Source organism: Haemorhous mexicanus, chromosome 4 (assembly GCF_027477595.1).
Source record: "Haemorhous mexicanus isolate bHaeMex1 chromosome 4, bHaeMex1.pri, whole genome shotgun sequence".
Lineage (NCBI taxonomy): Eukaryota > Metazoa > Chordata > Aves > Passeriformes > Fringillidae > Haemorhous > Haemorhous mexicanus.
In genome coordinates this window covers 59,251,424-59,270,931 of record NC_082344.1, presented here as the reverse complement: position 1 = coordinate 59,270,931, position 19,508 = coordinate 59,251,424, and the positions used below count along the sequence as shown (strand labels likewise).

The following is a 19,508-nucleotide window of genomic DNA, read 5'->3' as shown; positions in this document are numbered from 1 at the left end:
TTCTTGCCTTTACTACTGCATGAGTTGAAAGTTTACATCCTGGATAAGCCTGCTGACTTATCCAAAGAAAAAGCCCCAAGGAAGCAGCTGGTGCCAGAGCAAAGACAAGACTTGCTCCTAGCAAGGCTGAATCATTGCTGCTGTTTATTTAAGTTGTTACTGCCTCTGTTGCACCTGGGGCTTTGTGGCTTCCATGGAACTGGTTCTGGGGCAAAACTATCAGCTGATGTAAAGCTACTGAATGAATTTGTGCTGGGAGAAGCTTTCTTTTCCTGTCTCTACATAATGTGCTTCGGTGTTGCAAGGGGTACATTTTGAGAGGAAAAAGACAATATTTCTTCAAACTTTGTGCAAGAAAGGCTGATATGTAGGTTGGTATTTATTCCTATGAAGTATGTGTGATAAATATTTATATTTACTAAGTCATATATTTGGATATCAGATTAGCTAATAAATACCTTGTAAAGATTAAAACTAATGGTGTGGTAAATGATAAGGAAATGAGGTACTTTTGTAGAAAAGCTGAGACAGAAGGAGGGAGTGAGAGGGAGAGAGAATGGGGAAAGCCTGGCTGAACCCAAAATCTGATATGGAGCTGCTTAAGCAGCCTGTAGGTGCGTGTATGGTCACGTTGGTGGTTGCAGTTACTATCAGTTAGTTTTGAAAATACTGCCCTTTTCTTCAGTACTTTTTATTTTATCTTGTTTTGACTGGGTCTCTTCCCCAGGAGTGAGATTTCTTTAAGGCTTGCTGCTGCTCCATAGTTCTTATGTCAGGCACAATGTGGCCTTTGGGTGAGCTGTCATGGGTGGAGAGGTTAGAACAATACTGGCTGGCACACACAGGTGGTAGCTCATTTAGCTGTGTTAAGTCCAGCAGAACAAACAGATTGACAGCTGTTTCTGATTTAGAACTGCAAAGCACGGAGAGTGCAGCTCTGCAATACAGGCAGAGCTGTTACAGCCCGTGAGTCACTGAGGAATGCAATATAGGGCAACTGCATGACACCTAGTGTTGCTCAGATAATTCCCCAGAGACTTTAACTCTTTGAAATGCTGTAGTGAGAGAGTATGGACATAAAAACCACAGGAGCCAGCTTTGGGTCTGAGTTTTTCTCTCTCACATTTTCAGAATTTGAATGCCATTAATTTTTTCCATCTATCTCCCTCTTAGAAGGGGAGGGTTCAGTTTCTTTTGAAGTTAGAAAGGATGTCACACATGGTTAGCATTTTCCAAAGGCAAGGAAAGATTATACTCACAACGAAAGAAGCACACACGATGGTGTGAGAGGATTTGCCACGAGGTTCACTGAAACGGGCTGGATTACATCTTGCACGGGCATTGGTTTTCAGACCCTTGCAATATGCATAACATATTGTGACCTGCCACTTGCAGGAGGAAATTAGCTCCCGTTTCGGTACCGCTCCCAACTGGTGGATATCCAAAGCACCAACTCGTGTCCTGACGTGAGCTCCATGACTTCATCCTGCATGCAGGCACCCTGGCTGGTATCCTGCCAGCCAAGGCAGGAGCCAGATGCGTGGCACTGAGGCACCTGGGCTGGCACAGGGGTGGGCAGAGCTCATCACTCCAGTACCTCATCCAGCAATTGTGGCTCTCCTGCCTTTGGACCTGGACCGGTGCGTCCAGCCGAGCACAGCAAGTTGTTGCAGTGTGCGTTGCCATTGGCCTGTTCTCTAATATGTTCCCTTGCACGTAGTTGTCTTTGGTTCTCTAAAGTAAACCACTGTTAGGGTTTTCATTGTCACGGTATCTTGCGTCAGCAGTGTTGGTCTTTTCTACCACACCTGACGTCAGCCTTTCCAAAGGCGCGTGTGAGCAGCCAGGGAGCGATGAGGTCACTTGGCCACCCCACTGCTCTGCTCCTCCACAGCACACTGATTGTCCTCTGAGTATTTTCTCAAGGTGGTAATGTCTGTATTTGGGCCAAGGAAAAATTCTTAAAAGGGAAAACTATAGAATGTAGATTATCTTTGTAGCACAGTGATTAATTAACAGTGAGTAGCTGTGGCTAGGACTCCAGCAGAGAGTATCAGGTGTCTCTCCACTATCTTCTCAGCTATTCCTCTTAACAAGAGCTGGCATCTGGGAAAGCTGACAACTGTGGGAGGACTTGAAGGGTATAGAAGTCCTGCTGCCATCAGTCATTAATACCACTCACTCAGCATGGGCTGTTCTAGTAATGCCCCTGCAAACCCAAATGCTAAAGACAAATGCTGTAAAGGCCTCCAGTAATCAATTCTACCTTCTCAAATCAGAGGTTGGCTCGGGCTCATTTGAATGACTTTATATACATACCTATAAAAACTTCCTCTGCAGAACTGATTGACTCTCATTCTGTGATGTTTAATCACATAAAGCAAAAAAAATAATAATACATGACATACCTGTGGGCTCCTGAGCACCTCAGGAACATGAGAGATGCTTATTATGGAAAAATGCTCTGTCGAATTCTTGTTTGGAGAGACTTTATTTGGGAGATGTAGAGGCTGTTTGTCTGCTGAAGTTTTCAAGCTCCAGTTTCTTCACTGAATGCATCAGCTCAGTTTCCATACAGTAATAATGCAGGCTGAATCCTTCATTTCCATACTAAGCGTAACAGAAGAGCTCTAGTACTGATGGCATCTCTGGCGATGGTGGTGTCCAGCATATTCTGTGTCTCCATGGCAGGAATGAGTTGCAGCTTCACATCTGACTTTCCAATATATTTTCATAATTACATTTCACTTAAGACTCCCTTGTGCAGAGCAGTTATTTTTTTTAGTAGCTCTTTAAATGCTGAACATATATAATTGAAACTAGTTTAACAAGATGGAGGTGTTTTTGTCTGGGTGGGGCTTGAGGTTGTTTTGGCATGGATGGAAATGCGAGAATTTGCTCCAAGCAAATGGGAATCCTTGTTGAAACAAGCAAGAATGACTTTCTTTCATCTGTTTGAAGATCTTTGTGTATCTTGGGAGCTGCTCTGGGTCTTACACCACAGATAAAGAATGTGAAACGTGTAGTTTTTGCTAATGGAACTGTAGAATAACTTTTCCTGGTAATGTGGAAGAGGAGATACTCCTTTCTTTGTGGAGTGCCAGAAAACCATACCCACCTGTGTTACAGTAAGACACAAGTGATTTTGTCTGTGACTTTTCCTTCCCAGCTAAAGGAGGAGGATGTGTGGCTTACTGATGCGGGCAGGGACAAAACATTTCCACCATCAGCTACATAGAGGATTATGATTAAATGAATGACTAATTATACTCCCTGAGAGTGACTGCTAACTGCTGGTGAAGCTTGTTTATGGGAGCAGGAAGCCAGTTCTGACTTTTGGAGGCTGGGCACAGGGGCTCTGTGTATGAGGAGCACTGGAGGCAAATTTGCTGACCAGTGTTTCAGCCATGTGGGTGCCAGATGTGCTGGTCATGGAGCTGCTCTGACTGACTTGAGTGGCAGAGAGGGTGGAAGAGACAGACCTGAAGGTGGGGCTTTCCTGGGCAGGGTTCACTTCTCCCATCCTTTCCACAGAGTTTTTGGATGTGCTGGCTGATGTCACCAAGTCTGTAAAGGCAGAAGCATTGTGCCACATACTGGCTCCTATTTCCATAGTCACTTCTCCCCTCTTTCATGTCTCTCCCTCTGGCTTCCAATACTGGTGAAGCAAATAGGGAGGACTCTTCCAAGCTTGGCCTCCTCTTGTTCCTGGAGGAACAAGAGGTCTGTCATGTGTGCTTGCACCCATGCTGGCAGGATTTGGACATGTGATGTCTTACTTTTGAAGTTATTATTCATCAATAATACAGTGCAAGGGAAATGTGCCCAGAAAGGGGTCAGGAAGGAAGAGGTGCAGAGGGAGAGCCTATGTGAGATGGGTGAGCTGGACCTTGCTGCTACCAGCTCAGTTCCATTTGCAGCACCAGCTGTGACTTACAGGCAAATACAGACCTGCAAATGGCCACTGCTCACTAATTGTCCTCTTCTCTGGGCACTCAGCAAGCTCAAAACCCTGGGCTCCTCTTCCACCTTGTCCAGGAATCTCCTCTTCATGTTTCCATGGGAATGAACCAGTCAAGACAACAAGGCATTGTGTTTAGCATTCACGACCCAAACTGAGCAGTGCTTTAGGGAAGAATTTTTTTGCTAAAACATTTCTGTGTATTGAATTACAAGGTAAAGGTCTGTGTATTGAATTACCAGGCAGTTGCTTAAATCCAGAAGGTGGAAGAAAATAAAGCAATTCTCTGACTTCTTGTTGAAAGGAGTTAAAATTAATTAAAGAGAAGAAATGTCTACCTTTTGGAAAGCAGAGGAATATTTGCTTTTATGACAGTTAAAAGTGTATGAAAATATAGATGTGAGATGGAAATAATGTTTTAATTGTGTACACAAATAAACAAACTGATTAAAAAAATAATTGAGAAATGAATTTCCCAAATAGAAAAATAAGTCATAAAGTTTAGTAAAAATTTGTGTTCAAGGGAAAATTGCTTTTATTTAATTTTCATCTCCTGTGCTCTTTATCCTTATCATATTTCTCACATACACTCTTATAAGGTGAATATTTTGACTGCACTTGCATTTCAATCAACACTACTTTGTTAGTCACAGACCATGGCTCCCTGGCCGGAGGTGGAAAAGCCTGAAACCAATAACTATATTGGGGACTCTTCCAAACAAAACCAGAACATGGCTGGGAAAGAAGGAGAAAATCACAAAGGTAATGTGCTCACTCTGAGTTATAAAAAAATATATAGGATTTGGGGATCCTTGGAGAAAATGGAAAGTAATTAAACAATTTCTTAAATGTTCTATTTCATCAGGCAACGTGGCTTCACTTGGAAATAAAGGGGAAATTCAACCTGCATTTTCCACAGTAGCTTTGATAGATGAGACAAGACAAGAAGAAGAAGACCCGTGGGCTCTGCCAGAACTGCAGGACACTGGGGTCAAGTGGTCAGGTAGCCATTTCTCTGTAAATAAGTTACCTACATTGTTTTCCCATCATATGTCTCATGTTCTTCAAGAGTTAATGGGTGTATAATATTCAGTCAGCTAGGAAAAATCCCGAAATCATGCTTTTTACCCTCCTTAAAACATGAGAAGATAGATGTAAAACAGTTCAGCACTAATACAGTTTTATATCCAGGCAACTGTTGGTCTTTTTTTACTCAGTAGGATGACTATAAAACCAAGGGTCAATGTCAGATTTCATAAGGCTTTTGTCACATACCAAAAAGGTTTTTTTGTGGTAAAAGTAGGCAAACAAAATACCTGCTTCTGCAGTTAAAATGTGATTAAGAACATTCTTTTGGGTTTAATCACACACTGGAGCCATGTCCCTGTCTTTGTCTCCACTGTCTTTGCTTGTGCACTAGAGTATCCCATAGAAAAATTCAAATTATTCTTTTATACATAATGTATTTGTTTTGCAGAACTGGATACAAAAGGAAAAGTCATTCGTGTGCTCTATGGGATAGGGAAGTTCATTATGCTACTTGGATTACTCTACATGTTTGTGTGTTCTCTGGATGTACTGAGCTCTGCTTTTCAACTGGTAGGAGGTATGAAAATACCTAAAATGTCAAGAATAAATTAATAAGGCAATAATTTTGTCTGAGACACTTAATTACAACTACCACTCTTCAAGAACATTCTTCATATGTGATGAGACATAGATTCAGAAGGAAGCAGCTCTGATTAAATCCTGACCTTCATTTGTTTGAAAGGGTCTTTCTGTCTCAAATTCCAAAGAGTTGATGTAGGGGTTATTGGCCCCAATTTCCCAGTAGCTTCCCGTTACTTTAGTGACAGTTTAAAAAAATACATCTGTGCATAAATCTGTCCCATGTAAAAGACATTTCAACAAGGTGAAATATGAAAATTGTGCTCTTGACCAAAGCATCTAACCCTGAAATCTGAATCAAAGCATCTAACCCTGAAATGTCCCCCAAATCCTTCAAAAATGAAAACTATTGAAATGTATTTTTTACATTTACCTCAAAGTGTTGAATTCAGGTGATGGACTCAGGAGTGGTTATCAGAGAAATATGTGCACTTCTGTTGGAGTATTTTGTAAACACAGAAAGGTACAGGAATTGAATTAATCAGCATTATTAAAAGCATTTCCCTTAATTCAGTATCCAAAAATTACCAAGTAATAACATTTAAATCAAGGTGTAGGTTGTTTTTTGCCCTACAGTCTTTCTGCTGATGGCTGTGGCATTTAATGCTTCTCTGCAGACTTCAGCAGGGCTTATAGTCACAAAGTATTCTCTAAAAACTGAGAAGCTGAGAGTTCAGGACATGAATCTGGATCCCTGGACTACATCACACTTTTTTGGGATAACAAACATGATTATATATGTATCAATGAAATGGCTGAGTGATCTTGAATTAAACACTGATAATTTCTATGGACCTTACCTTGTACTTCCCCCACTCTGAGAATATGTTTTTTTATATAGGTAAAGCAGCAGGGGACATATTTAAAGATGACTCAGTGCTCTCGAATCCTGTTGCGGGATTGGTGATTGGAGTGCTGGTGACTGTGATGGTCCAGAGTTCCAGCACCTCTTCATCCATTATAGTCAGCATGGTGTCCTCCACGTGTAAGTCTGCTTACAGAATCTTCCTAGAGATCCCTCTAGGAACCTTGATAAACCTTGTCTCAGCTGCAAACATTCCCACTTGTGTTCAAATTGTAGAAGCTTTGGGTAAAAGAACAGAGACTGTAGGAAAAGATTTCACAGCTGTTTCCCTGATATAAAGTCAAATTTTAAAACAAAATCATAATGGTATTAATATTAGTAGTAGCAATAGTAGTAGTAGTACAAGTGATAATAATAAAACCAGAACTGCAATGAAAATAATTGGAAGCCTTGGCACCGAATAACTTAATTTTGGAATTATCTGCATCATTTTCTCATGTTAGGCAGTTACTGAACTTCATTGTTTCTGTGGCATCATTTCAAAATTCTGCAGTAAGTAGGAAATTGCCTGGGAAAGAAGGGATTTTATTTTCATCTGGCCCTCTAACATGTGATGAAAATGGATAACCTTGGGCCATAGTGTCAGTGGGGATCATGGGACTATGGCAGTGCCATGTTTCCAGGGGGCTTGATTAAAGCAAACCTGTTTGGATTGAAGCAGCTCATCACACTGACATCGAGGGAAGTCAGGATTTCACTGGTAGTAATAGAAATTTTCATTGAAGCACAGAGTTTGCTGATAATATGATTTTTTCATTCAGTGTTTCCTTTTCTGTTCTCCAGTGCTGACTGTTAGAGCAGCTATTCCTATCATCATGGGAGCAAACATTGGCACCTCAGTTACAAACACAATTGTGGCACTTATGCAAGCTGGAGACAGGAATGAATTTAGAAGGTATTGTACTTAAACTCTAGATCTGAAAAATATTGGTTTTTTCGGTTTTGTAGGTCTTCTTCTATATTCCCCATCACTACTACAGCCATTCAACCTTACTAGATAGGAAAGTCACAAGCATGGCCATGGCAAAGGTATAATGCTGCCTATGTGCATGGCCTCATATGCTTGAAAAAAAACATATCATGTTCCTTTAAGAGTTTTGTGGGTTCACCATTTTTAATGATCTTACACTGGGATAAATTTTCAAGTGCTCCCACTATACCATCCACCTTTTATCAAGTGCTAGTTATGGGAGGGCTGTACAAGAAGTTAATATTACATAAGTTTGGTCTGGTTTCCTTAAAAGAGATTTCAGTGTTGAAGTCTGCAGAAAGTCAGAGATGGTAACTGTAGAGAAGTGAAGGTTTCTGGCTGTCAGATATATACTGTAACATCTTTTAGACTGACACTTGACATTGCCACTGAGAGAGCTCATGGAGCACTTGGAGGCTTACTGGGATTACTCCCAGTAAACTTGGGAGTGATAGGAGACTTTGGTACCTTGTCATTTATGCACTGGGCATATTGAAATACTCTTATCCAAAGCCTCTGAGGGATGAGCTGTGGTTCCTCAGGCTTTGGAGGAGAAGATTGAAGGGACCTATACACCAGCAGTTTGCAGAAACATGTGGGAGAGCTGCAAAGACCTCTTGCCCCAGGAGTCAGGGAGAACAGGTCCTGGAGGCAATGACTGCTTGAGGATTAAAAATGAACTAAAAACAGGTGAGAGGCAAAACAAACACAGGCTGTACAGCCACTTCTTTCTTCAAAAAAGTACTCTTGGCACCCTCATGCTATGGATCACTTTTGTCTTTTCTAGTTTTTCTTGTTTTACTCACCTGTCTGGCTCTTTAATTGGTCAACAGTGTGGAGCCAACCTAGCACTCCATAACAAAGTAGATATTGCATTTGACCCCAGAAATTAAATGATTCCCACCTTGAAATGCCCTTCATCTCTGCTTTTATGATTTTATATCTAATTGATGTTATACACATTTTGTTTAATTAAAAGCAGCTCTGGTTTTTAATTTCTTCTTGCAGGGCCTTTGCTGGGGCAACAATCCATGATTTCTTTAACTGGCTGGCTGTGTTTGCACTGTTACCCATTGAAGTCATTACTGGCTATCTCTTCCATCTCACCAATGTTATAGTTGAGTCCTTTCACCTTGAAAGTGGTGAGGATGCTCCAGAGCTACTAAAAGTTATCACAGACCCCTTTACAAAGCTCATCATTGAGGTAAGCTCTTTCTCACTTCAAGGAAGCTGCCTACCTGATTCAGTCACAGCTGAATCAAAATGCTCTGAGTATGAGAAGGCCTCCCACTCCTACCTCTGTGTCCTCGGGGTAAAGTTCATTAGCAGATGAATTCTTCTCTTTATTCACATCTCATAAAGCCTCAGCTCTGCGTTTCCAGTTTCTATTTCCCCCATGTTTCACTGCATCAATGGCAGACCTAGCTAGGAGGACTGGGAAGGCAGGTGAGGACAAATTCAGCCCTGTGGGATGGATGGGAAGGCAGCCTGTTGCCTGGGCATTGGCAGATAGCACTAGCTGAGACACAGCCAGAGGATCAGCACAGGACCTGATGATGACACTGAAATTATGGGACATAATCATGTGCATCTAGAGCCCAGGGGGATACACACAGCTTCTGAAGTGACAGTAAATACAGTCAGGTAGTGGTGTCAGAGCAGCTGATTAAACAGAAAGGGTGAGATGAGGTAGTGGATGGTGTGCGGAGAATGGGACAAAGCATTTGTTCATGTAGAGTTGTACCTTTTTTTTCTGGGAGTAACCCCCCTCCTACCTGGAATGCTGGAACTCCTGTCCTGTTGGGCAGGAGCTCCAGCATTAGAGTCATGCAGATTTTATATGGTTGAGCTTCCAAAGGGGGTTATTTGAGTAGGGCTGAACAGAACTATGTGATATGAGCTGGAAATAAAGCATTTTAAAAATTCTTTTTATTCTTCCTTTTAAGCTCGATAAATCAGTAATAAATGCAATTGCCACTAATGATGAATCAGCAAAAAACAAAAGCCTGGTAAAGATCTGGTGTGTCACTGAAACCAATGTGGTGAGTATCATGCTAAATTAATTGTCAGGTACCTCAGGATCTGTTACTGATCTGTAGCTGATGCTCCTTATCATAGGATTGTGAAATAAGATTTTTTTTTTTTAAATGAGGGTGGGGTTTTTATCAGCAGAAAAAGAATGAAAATCATTTAATGCAGTTTTTGCTCCATTTAAACCAAGCATGGTCACCAGTGGTGACCTTGACCTGGCTGCTTTCAGTACTGTGCAGGACCTTGCCTATCAGAACTGGTGGGTTGGCACCAAGCCTTTTACTCCTTTCAGACCCAAATGCCTTTAAACTCTGATAGTCCTTCCAACTCCCTGAAAGTGGAAAAATTCTGCACCACAGGCCAGAGAAAAGATCCTTCCAACAGCCCTTTATCTCTGATCTAATCAGCTTTAGTTTTACGTGTGTTGGGGTGATCTGGTGGCAGCTGGCTGTTTGCAGCTTTCTTGGAAAACTGCCCTTGGAGAAAGCCTCCGTGGGGCTGGGTCCTGTTCCTCTCCACCCAGGCAGCCCTACAGCTTGGAGGAATCGCTTGCCCAGACCAACACCGATGAGTATTTTGGTAAACTATGGAGCTGAGTGTCTGGTTTGCATCATTCAGCTAATTAGCAATTACAGCATTAAATATCCTTTGATTCCCTAATTAGAGTACTCTACCTGTTGGCACGTATAGAAAAGTAATTCCCGAAGTCCTGAGGCAGAAGATACTTAAGGAGTCCTTGAGTATTTCAGCCTGCACAGGCCGTGGAGGTTGAAATTCAGCGCCCAGCTGCTATTGAATGACGGTGTGGCTGGGCGGTGAAACGCTACCTGCGGAGATGGTGCCGGGGCAGGGCTGCTCACCCCGACCCCGCTCGGGTTTCGCTGCAGCCGGGTGTCGGTGGCTGCGCCGCAGAGCCGGGACAGAGCCCAGCCCGCTGCCCCTCGCTGCCCCGGCAGGCACAGCCGAGCCTCAGCGGCACAGCCCCGAGCCCCCGAGCCCCACACAAGACAAGAAACTCCACGGAAAGTGCAGGCCGAGGGAAATGTTTATTTCTAGACACGCTTTTGTCTGTGTTGCCTGTATTTGGCTGCGTGCCCGCTGCTCAAGCTTACAGTCAAATTGCAAAAACATGTGAAACCCTCAGAATTTTGATTTGAACTTGGTGGGGGAAAAAGGAAAATAATTTAAATTATCTGCTTTCCTACTGGGCTGAACTAATTTCCAGCAAAAATTATTAAACAGTCTCTTGGCAAGGATAAATCCATGCAGATCCCATTTGCTCAAAGCGAAACAAACATTTTGATCTAGTGAAGCTGCTTTGAAACTAAGATGTTTGAAAAAAATTCAAGATGGTGAGAGACAAGGCTGTGTTGTGTTTGTAAATGTTCACCAGGTATGGGTTGCCTGGAGCCCAGGTGCTCCCTGGAGATGTGGGGGCACTAGATCCACCCCCAGTTTTGCCCACCTGCATCATCTGGAGAGAGGCACAAATGCAGGTGTTCATAGGCAGTACCCAGCAAAGAAATATGATTTCTCTTTCCCCATTTCTGCAAAAGAAAATCACTCAAGCACTTTGGAAAGACGCCTCATGTTCAGGAGCATGGTTCAGAGTCCATTTGGCTGTTAGCTGCTCTTGTGTGGAAGTACAGCTCAGTCAGCAGGCTCTTCCTTAATCTGCACAATGATTTATGGAGCTGGTGTCAGAATGCAGTATGTCTGGCCTAGGAGGGCTTATAAGGAAGCTTTTATTGTGGTGTACACAGAAATTCAGTAATTTAGTAATGCTAATCATAGTGCTTGTAATGACCTCTTAGACAGCCCTTGAACATGAAAATTAAAGTAGTAGCAGCACTTCTGTTTCTACTGACATGGAAACAGAGGCCCAGGAAATCAGCTGGAGCACTTTGTGCTCATCCAGCAAGAGAGGCTGCACTAGTGTGGTAGCATTCTAACTCACAGTCCTGTAGTACTCATCAGATCATGAACTGCATTGAGATGTCAGGAAAGAGGTCTTTCTTTCATCAAGAAAGCTGTGGCAGTGGCTGGAAAAGGAATGCCACTGTCCCACAACTGCAGTCAAAGATGAACCTCACTCCACAAAAACTGTCATCAGTAGTTAAGTTCCTTAGCTATCAGTGGAGTGGTGCTGTGGTTATTAAAATGTAGAAGATTTTGGGAATATTTTAATCTTTACATGTTGTACTGATTGACTTGGGTAACAGCATAATCATTTATTTAAGAATGCAAAATGTTACCATGTCATTAATGTGGTGCCAGCTTACAATTCTGACTTTTTAGCTGATGAATCTTGGTTGTAGTAAAATTTGAACATTCTACATGAGCTCTTAAGAAAGGATTTTAGATGACTGAACTACCTACTTTGTCTGGCAATCTTTAGACTCTGCAGAATGTCACAATTCCACCTTCTGAAAACTGCACATCTCCTGACTTTTGCTGGACTGCAGGAAATGTGACATGGACCCTCAAGAATATAACTGAAACAGACTATATCAGTAAATGTAAGTAGTTGAACTACTCCTCTGCAACATATTTACCAAAGAATGTAGCTCTCTGATGGTGCTAACAGCCCGCTTCTGAGGTATCCAGAAGCCCTCGCCAGTGTAGGGACACATGGCACTGCTGCAGGTGCTGCCTGAGGAGCCTGTGCTCTGCTACGGCTGCACAGCTGGAGTTACAGCAGCACCATGGTATCTGGCTCCAGGTGGATCTCTTTCCATGCTGCCTGATACCAGTAATTGAGGTCTTCAGTATCATGTCACCCTCGATGTTCAGATGGCTTGGAGCTACGGTTACTTTGCTGTAATGGTTGCTAGGATATCCCATCCCTATGCATGCCCTGCAGGACTTTCAACAGCCCTGCTCAGGTATGCAGCCACCTCCGGGAAAAGCTGACCCACCATGCAGCTTGGAGCACCCCAAAATTTTCTCCTGCCTTTGTACTCCCCTCCCTTGCACACAGTCACCTGGTTCCTGCCTGCCCTATAGGGGTGCCCGCTGTGTGCATTTTGTAAGCGCGTCTGTAGAAGCACCTCTCCTGCCTCACTCAGACATGGCTTTTGTGGGGGAGGGAAGGTGGCATTTTCCCTCTTCGCATCAACCCCTCAAGCTGTGTTTGCTTTGGTCCAATTTTCGTAGGGGAGGGAATGAAAACCAGAGCTGGGCTTAGGATCCCAGGCAAAAATGTGGGTAGGCTAACTAATTTTCCTTTTCTTTTTCAGGCCAACACATCTTTGTAAACTCAGACCTGCCTGATCTTGCTATCGGGCTCATCCTTCTGGCTTTGTCCCTGCTTGTTCTCTGCTCCTGTTTGATAATGATTGTTAAGCTATTAAACTCTGTGCTTAAAGGACAAGTGGCCAGTGTTATCAAGAAGACAATCAACACTGGTAACTATCTGCTTTTCCTGAGGATTGTTTTTTAGGAATGACAAGGACACTGAGCATGTTTATTGATGTCTGCTGTTCTGGAAGACATTGTAGAATATTTTAAAGAAAATACTATTGAATGAAAATCATGCACACTGCCCAACATTTTTTCTCCCAATCTTTTTTTTTTCTTTCATTTAAAAATTTATTAGTGAACAGCTTGATTGAGAAATGCAGCAGATTAACAGCGTTAGAGATCAAAGTCCAGGTTCGGTTTCTAGATGTATAATCATTACCTGTTAGAAATGTAGAGTTTCCATCCTCAAAAGATAGCACCAAAGTGCTGAGATTGTGATTGCCTGCTCTGGCACAGGGCCGGCATGTTCCTTCTAAACTCCTTCTAAGTTGAAAAGTTTGTAGTAATTAATGATCTTATCCTGTTCTGCTGCCTAGCCCTCTCTTCAGCAGGATAAGGCAGCCTTGAATGGTGGTGTTTTTCTGTCTTTCCCTGTGTTGTCCAGCTGTTTTTTTCAGCCTGGATCCACTGAGTGCAAATGTTACAGGTTTTTTTCACCAGGCTGCTTTTCCTTCATACTCTTTTTAATGGAGAGATTAGAAGCTGTAGCAGAGAAAAGCAGTCCTGGCACAGATCTCAGGCTGTGGTTGAAGTGAGGGTACACAGAGATACAGAAGGCAACAAAGTGGTCCCCATGCTGTCTTCTCCTGGGCAAAGAACACTGCCCAAATTAAAAACAACGGGTGGAAAGTATACAGCTGACAGCTAGTGCTTATTTAATTTGGGATCTGCTCTGTGCTCCTCTGTGCCTTCCCAGCTGATTAAGTCCTCACTTCTCAGCTCTCTCCATAAATCTGCAGACTACAGGGGACATTATGCCTGGTTTCTCTGATCAGTGTGATTTGCTGTTCTCTGCAAGAGTTAACAAGTGCATTTTAAGGAGATAATCTGCTTGGAACTAGTTAGAGCAAACAACTTGGTTCTCTCGGGATGGTCTTCAGAGCTTTCTGAAGATCTGGCCCATGCAGTGGGTGCCTGGTTGCTGAAACCAAGGCTCTCAAAACACACAGAAGGTTTTGTGTTGACCTCTGAGGAAACATTTCTGGTACCTAACTGTATCACAACACACATGCTACCCTGGGTGAGGACAAATGTCTACCTAGTCTGGTATCCATCTCAAAGTGTATCCAGTGGTGCAAGGCTGTAGAAAGCACACAGCAAACAGGATAAATCAAAGTAGTAGAACTGACCCCAAATCGTCATTTGAGACCCAATATGCAAACAATTTATCTGCATTTTAAGTGCTTAACAGTCTTCACTGCTGTGTTATTGTTACATAGATCACTCTGTTATGCTAACAGCAGTGTTCTCCCTCTTTTTTTTAGATTTTCCATTTCCTTTTACTTGGCTCGCTGGATACCTGGCCATGCTCGCAGGGGCTGGTATGACCTTTGTTGTCCAAAGCAGTTCTGTTTTCACATCTGCTATTACACCCCTTGTTGGTAAGTTGTAAATACTGTGCTCTTTATCCCCATGTTTTATCTTCTCCATTGTCCTGAAGGCAACTCAGTCGTGTTTGTTTTCTCGTAGGCATTGGCGTTATAAGCATTGAGCGCTCTTACCCCCTCACCTTGGGAGCCAACATTGGCACAACCACAACAGCTATACTTGCAGCTTTGGCAAGTCCTGGGAGTACATTAAAATATTCATTACAGGTCAGTATAAAACAATGCTTTCTTGACTTCATTTAGGAGCTGTAAGTTTTCTGAAGTAAAACCTGACAAAAGTAATGCAAATGTGCTGTTCATGTTGTGCCTGATTTTGTCTGTGCTATTAATAACAATGCATTCACTTCAACTGCTAGAGCAGAAAGGTTGCAGTAAAAATTCCCAGAATGTCAATATATAGCTAATCTAGCTTTTATAAATTGTCTTGATCTGCATGAATTGATTCAGAACTGAGACCGGGGAGACCACTTGACCCCTGAGTGTGGGGTCTTTTCTGCTTGGAGTTCAGTGCCACATACTGAGAACCCTCTGAGGGTTATTGATTTCTGTAAGCTCTCTTCTCAGGATCCTAAGTCAGTTCATGAATTGTACAGGGAGTCCTGTAACCTAAGTGAAGGTTGCACAATCCTTGAGCTGGCAAGCTCTCTATCTACCTGACGTTGCAGTGAGCATCATGGCATCTATTTTTCTCCTTGTAAATGTACTTTGATTGGGTTTTATGGAATTCCTTTTTGCCTCAAACTATTTAAAAAGTAGGAAGCCTGGTTTTGACCTCCCATTTTCCACCCAGTAAAGAACCTGGCAGCAGATAACATTTGAATGAATGCTTTACAATTAAGAGTGAAAAGATAATGAGGTTTCCTTGGTGAGTAGGGTGAATGTCTTTACTAGCTAAAATAAATCAAGAAAATTACAAAACTCATTTTATTGTCCTCAGGCAACAGATGTAATCATGAGAAGATGGTATCTTGATAAAGCTCAGATTTCATGATAACATACTGGTTTTATAATGCCCTTTATAAATAAACACCTGTACTTTCATATTTACTTTCTTCTGAAACTGTTATGAAATTAAAATAGGATAAGGTGAGCAGGGAATGTACTGTTTTGTTCAATATATGCTTATTCTGTCTCAGTGACTCCTGTGCCTTTTAGCAAGTCTGTACCTTTTAATGTTAATTTTTGTTTAAAAAATTGTGAAGTATTCAAATCAAAGGATTGTAAAGACCCAAAGACAAAGTCCCCTTCCACGATCTCCTCAGTGCCCTATAAACTTATAGCTAATTTTTTGTAAAATCCAAGTTTGTACCATTAAAATTTCTCTGTAGCCTGTGTGCAATATCAAATTTATGCTTCCCACATTTTCATTGAAAATTTATGGATGCAGAACCCAATGGTTTCCACACCTTATTGACAACAGTACTGTTTCCTAAGAGCTGAAAGTAACTGTGATGTGGGTAGGAGTGTTTAATGGTGTTTTAGTTAATGAACTTCTCAAATGTTTTTGCTTTCAGATTGCCTTGTGCCACTTTTTCTTCAATGTCTCTGGGATTATTCTGTTTTATCCGATACCTTATACCCGCCTGCCAATCCGCATGAGCAAGACCTTGGGAAACATAACAGCCCAGTACAGATGGTTTGCTATATTTTATCTTCTCCTCTGTTTCTTTCTGTTGCCTTTGTTTGTATTTGCTCTGTCGCTGGCAGGCTGGGGAGTCCTTTTGGGTGTTTGCCTTCCCCTGTTTCTTCTTTTTATTGCTGTGGTTGTAATTAATGTTATGCAGAAAAGGCGACCTCATTCACTGCCTGAGAAGCTCCAAAACTGGGATTTCCTACCTGTCTGGATGCACTCCCTAGAGCCCTGGGACAATATAATTATGTCTTCACTTGCTTTTTGTGGGAAACACTGCTGTGGCTTCTGCAAGTGTTGCAAAGTCAATGCTGAACAGGAGGGTGCCAAAGACAAGCAGCCAAAATCTATGGAAGTTTATGAAAACACCATGGCAATGGCTGATGAAGAAAGAGGTGGAAGAAGGGCACCAGCTGTAGCTTGTGTTGACAAAACAGGCACAAACAACACAGCCTTATAGTATTGGATCTATGCATAATAGCAGACAGGACAGCCAGGCTCATCAAAACCACCTTGGACCTTGCACTGAGGACAAAATGAACATTTTGTTAGGTTTCTGAAGCCAGTGATACATCACTCATCAAGGAAGGGAGTCAAACAAGCTTGACAGAGTCCCTAGAAAATCTACGCTCAGTTGCAAAGCTAATGACAGATTTGCTCACAGAGGATCTACTATGTGGTACCTTCCTCCAATGTTATCAGTAGCAAACAAAAGAAATCCTGATGTAGTCCCATAAAGAGAGGGATGAAAGAAGTGGCAATCGATTAAAACTTAAAAAAAACAATAAATAATGCACTTTTAGAACAGCCTTTCTGACCTACTGACTAGCAGAAATTACTTCATAATACCTAAGAAACCATTGAAATTAAAAAAAAAAAAAAGGAGGGGGGAAGAAAAAAAGGGAAAAAATAAAAAAGGGGAATCCTAATGTTTTCATTGGCCTGTCTGCTGTGGTCAAAATGGAAGACAGTAGCTTTCCTAGAATAGACAAAATCTATTCTATATGTGTGAAGAAAAATTAAATGCTGGGACATCCTTCAGAAGCTCTTGGAGTCCTACTCTGGCATGAGAGTGTAGATAAGCCCATTTGGAGCTCTCTCTGTCTCCTCTAACAGTGGGGATGGGAGCTATAACCTTTTGTTATCCCAGGCTAAAGACCATAAAGGTAATTGCTGCTCTCTCTGCCTGCTGAATGTTAAGAAATGTGTATGGAGACATTGGGTTGCTACCAAAGGTCTTGACTGACTGAGGATGTGATTGCATGGCCATGCCTCTCTCTAGATGGTCCTCTTCAGTCCTGCTCACCATGTAATCCCACAGCTGTGGACTGGTGCAGGAAGGAGGACAAGTAGGAGAGGAGAGAGCTGTGCCAGCCTGGGCTGATGCCAGGAGATGTATGTGCAGCTGTGGCTCCATTTGCCTGAGCCACAAAAGGAGTTTTCAGCATAGCAGTGGAGAATGGCTTTAGACCTACAACAGAGGCAGCCTGTAGAGCAGATTGTGGCTAGCATAGGGCATCTGGTAACATTTACTGGAGAGAAAGGGGTTTTCACCACTCCTTTGTGCTCTGAACCACCCTACTTGGAAATAATGTGAATTTTACTGGCAATTGTATGTAGCAATCCAAATCCCAAATAAAATCCATAAGGAGTGTAGTCACTACAATGCCTAGCAAATCCACGGGTAGTGCAATACTTGATAGGAAGCTGCTTGTGTTCAAATTTTACCTTAGTGATGTTTTAATAAACGCTTGTGAGACTGCTCTGAATCATGGGCTGACAGAAGGCATAATTTCAGAGTCAGAAGAAGAACATTTCAAAGACTGACTCAGTACTTTGCTGGTTTTCAACAGCTTAGATATTACTGAGTATGGGACAATATCTGAAGTCCAATCACTAATGTTCCAAAAAAAATTAGATGGCTGAGTGTAAACCAAGTGTCATTTAAAGCTCATTTAAGTGGCTGAATTTTAAATTAAATCTGTAATGAAAATGCTGAGAAGACCCTTAGAGCAACAAAGCTACTCAGTGCTGCTAGAACACAATTATTTCTGAATAGTTGTTTTCTGCAGAGCTTGGAATTCAACAGGTTAAATTCAGCAATCAAGTAAATACATATATTTTAGAAGTGAAAATTGCTTTCATTTCCTTTTTTAAGCTAACACTAAAACTGGCAAACTATGTGTTTGCAAATTGCATTCAAACTGAGATTCTAACTTTCTGTAATTGTGAGCCAGTGACAAAATGCTTAGAATCAGAGTGAAATTCCAGAAACATCTACTTTTGGTATAGTTCTGCTCTTTTGGAGTGCAGTACCAAACAGCAGAATTATGTCAAATGTTCTTTTTAAAGTTATTTTCCTTATGCTTCATACAGTTGAAACAATTTTGTCAGCATCTCATTTTTAAAGTGGAATTTTTATATTTTCAGTAATTCTTCTTCATTTTATTCTCACAATTCTGGATACTTTTTGAATCTGTTTCTTTAAATCCCAATGTGCATTTCCCATGCCCTGTTTCTTTGGGAAAATATGAGAAAAATATCCAGAATTGTTTTCAAGTTATCTTACGTTTCCATTGACCACCCATTGAAAGAGGAAACATTTTAGTCTACTTTTACTCATTTCTTAAACAGCATGCACCTTATTTTGCTTCTTGAAGTAAAGCCTTCAAGAACAGTGATGATAACTGTGGGAAAGCAATGCTTGCAAACGAGTCAGGGTAATAATTGTCAGGCATATCAGTACTTTATGGTTCCTCTCTGTAACGTCTCCCCTGTGATCTCCTCTCCTTGCTCCAGGTCATACCGTGTCATTGTGTTAAGCAGATTCCAATAAATATTTCTGTTTAATACAGCATGATATATCCTGGTACACTCACCCTCACACTCTTACTAAGAGATATTTACTCTTTATTTATAATTGTTTGAGTGTACAGAATTTTTCATAACTTATAGAGAAAAAGGCTCGTGATTGTGTTATATATTACATATTTGAAAACTATGCAATGTTTATCTATAAAAATGTAAAAAGGCACTACTGTATATTTTGTAATATAACTTTTCAATTGTTTGTAACTGTGTATACTGTGTATTATGGAGACTGTTGGCTCCATCCATAGGTTACTTAAAGATTGTTAGTAATGCAGAGACAGATTTCTTAAAGGCGAAAAACAACTAGAGACTTTCATAATATGGCTTACTGCACAAGGATATGAAACACTATGTTTCTAAAAGATTTGAATTTTCTGTAATGAGAAATTTTGGAAATACAATGTTTCTAAAATACTTTTTTAAACTCTTGAACACTTTATCTTTTAACTGTTTCAAGGACAGTATATGTCTTTATATTTTGTCATGAATGTTCATCTTGTCTGTCCTCATGCATTGAATGTAAAAATAAAGAGAAGTTTAAAAAAATTCTTTTTGTAATATTTATCATGGAATCTTGCAGAAAAATAAGTATTCAGACAAGT

At 41.4% G+C, this 19,508-nt stretch overlaps 1 protein-coding gene and 1 long non-coding RNA gene across 5 annotated transcripts in view; one reads left to right on the top strand and one right to left on the bottom strand.

Annotated features, from left to right (window-relative positions):
- Positions 1 to 2,835, bottom strand: part of LOC132326611 (uncharacterized) — a 22,207-nt gene extending 19,372 nt beyond the window's left edge. Inside the window, exon 1 of one of the 2 annotated variants that reach the window (XR_009486278.1) lies at positions 2,409 to 2,835. This is a non-coding gene — a long non-coding RNA (uncharacterized LOC132326611). Of the gene's footprint in view, positions 1 to 1,259; positions 2,370 to 2,408 lie in introns of those variants that run through there. The other variant, XR_009486277.1, reaches the window with a different exon arrangement.
- Positions 1 to 19,508, top strand: part of SLC34A2 (solute carrier family 34 member 2) — a 21,154-nt gene extending 1,646 nt beyond the window's left edge. Inside the window, exons 3-14 of one of the 3 annotated variants that reach the window (XM_059845055.1) lie at positions 4,561 to 4,723; positions 4,827 to 4,964; positions 5,439 to 5,567; positions 6,471 to 6,614; positions 7,278 to 7,389; positions 8,473 to 8,668; positions 9,411 to 9,506; positions 11,894 to 12,014; positions 12,735 to 12,902; positions 14,283 to 14,399; positions 14,488 to 14,612; positions 15,920 to 19,508. In XM_059845055.1, coding sequence (XP_059701038.1) covers positions 4,618 to 4,723; positions 4,827 to 4,964; positions 5,439 to 5,567; positions 6,471 to 6,614; positions 7,278 to 7,389; positions 8,473 to 8,668; positions 9,411 to 9,506; positions 11,894 to 12,014; positions 12,735 to 12,902; positions 14,283 to 14,399; positions 14,488 to 14,612; positions 15,920 to 16,495 — 2,028 coding nt within the window. In that variant the 5' untranslated portion in view covers positions 4,561 to 4,617 and the 3' untranslated portion in view covers positions 16,496 to 19,508. The remainder of the gene's footprint in view (positions 1 to 4,560; positions 4,724 to 4,826; positions 4,965 to 5,438; positions 5,568 to 6,470; positions 6,615 to 7,277; positions 7,390 to 8,472; positions 8,669 to 9,410; positions 9,507 to 11,893; positions 12,015 to 12,734; positions 12,903 to 14,282; positions 14,400 to 14,487; positions 14,613 to 15,919) is intronic. The other 2 variants (XM_059845056.1, XM_059845054.1) reach the window with 2 other exon arrangements.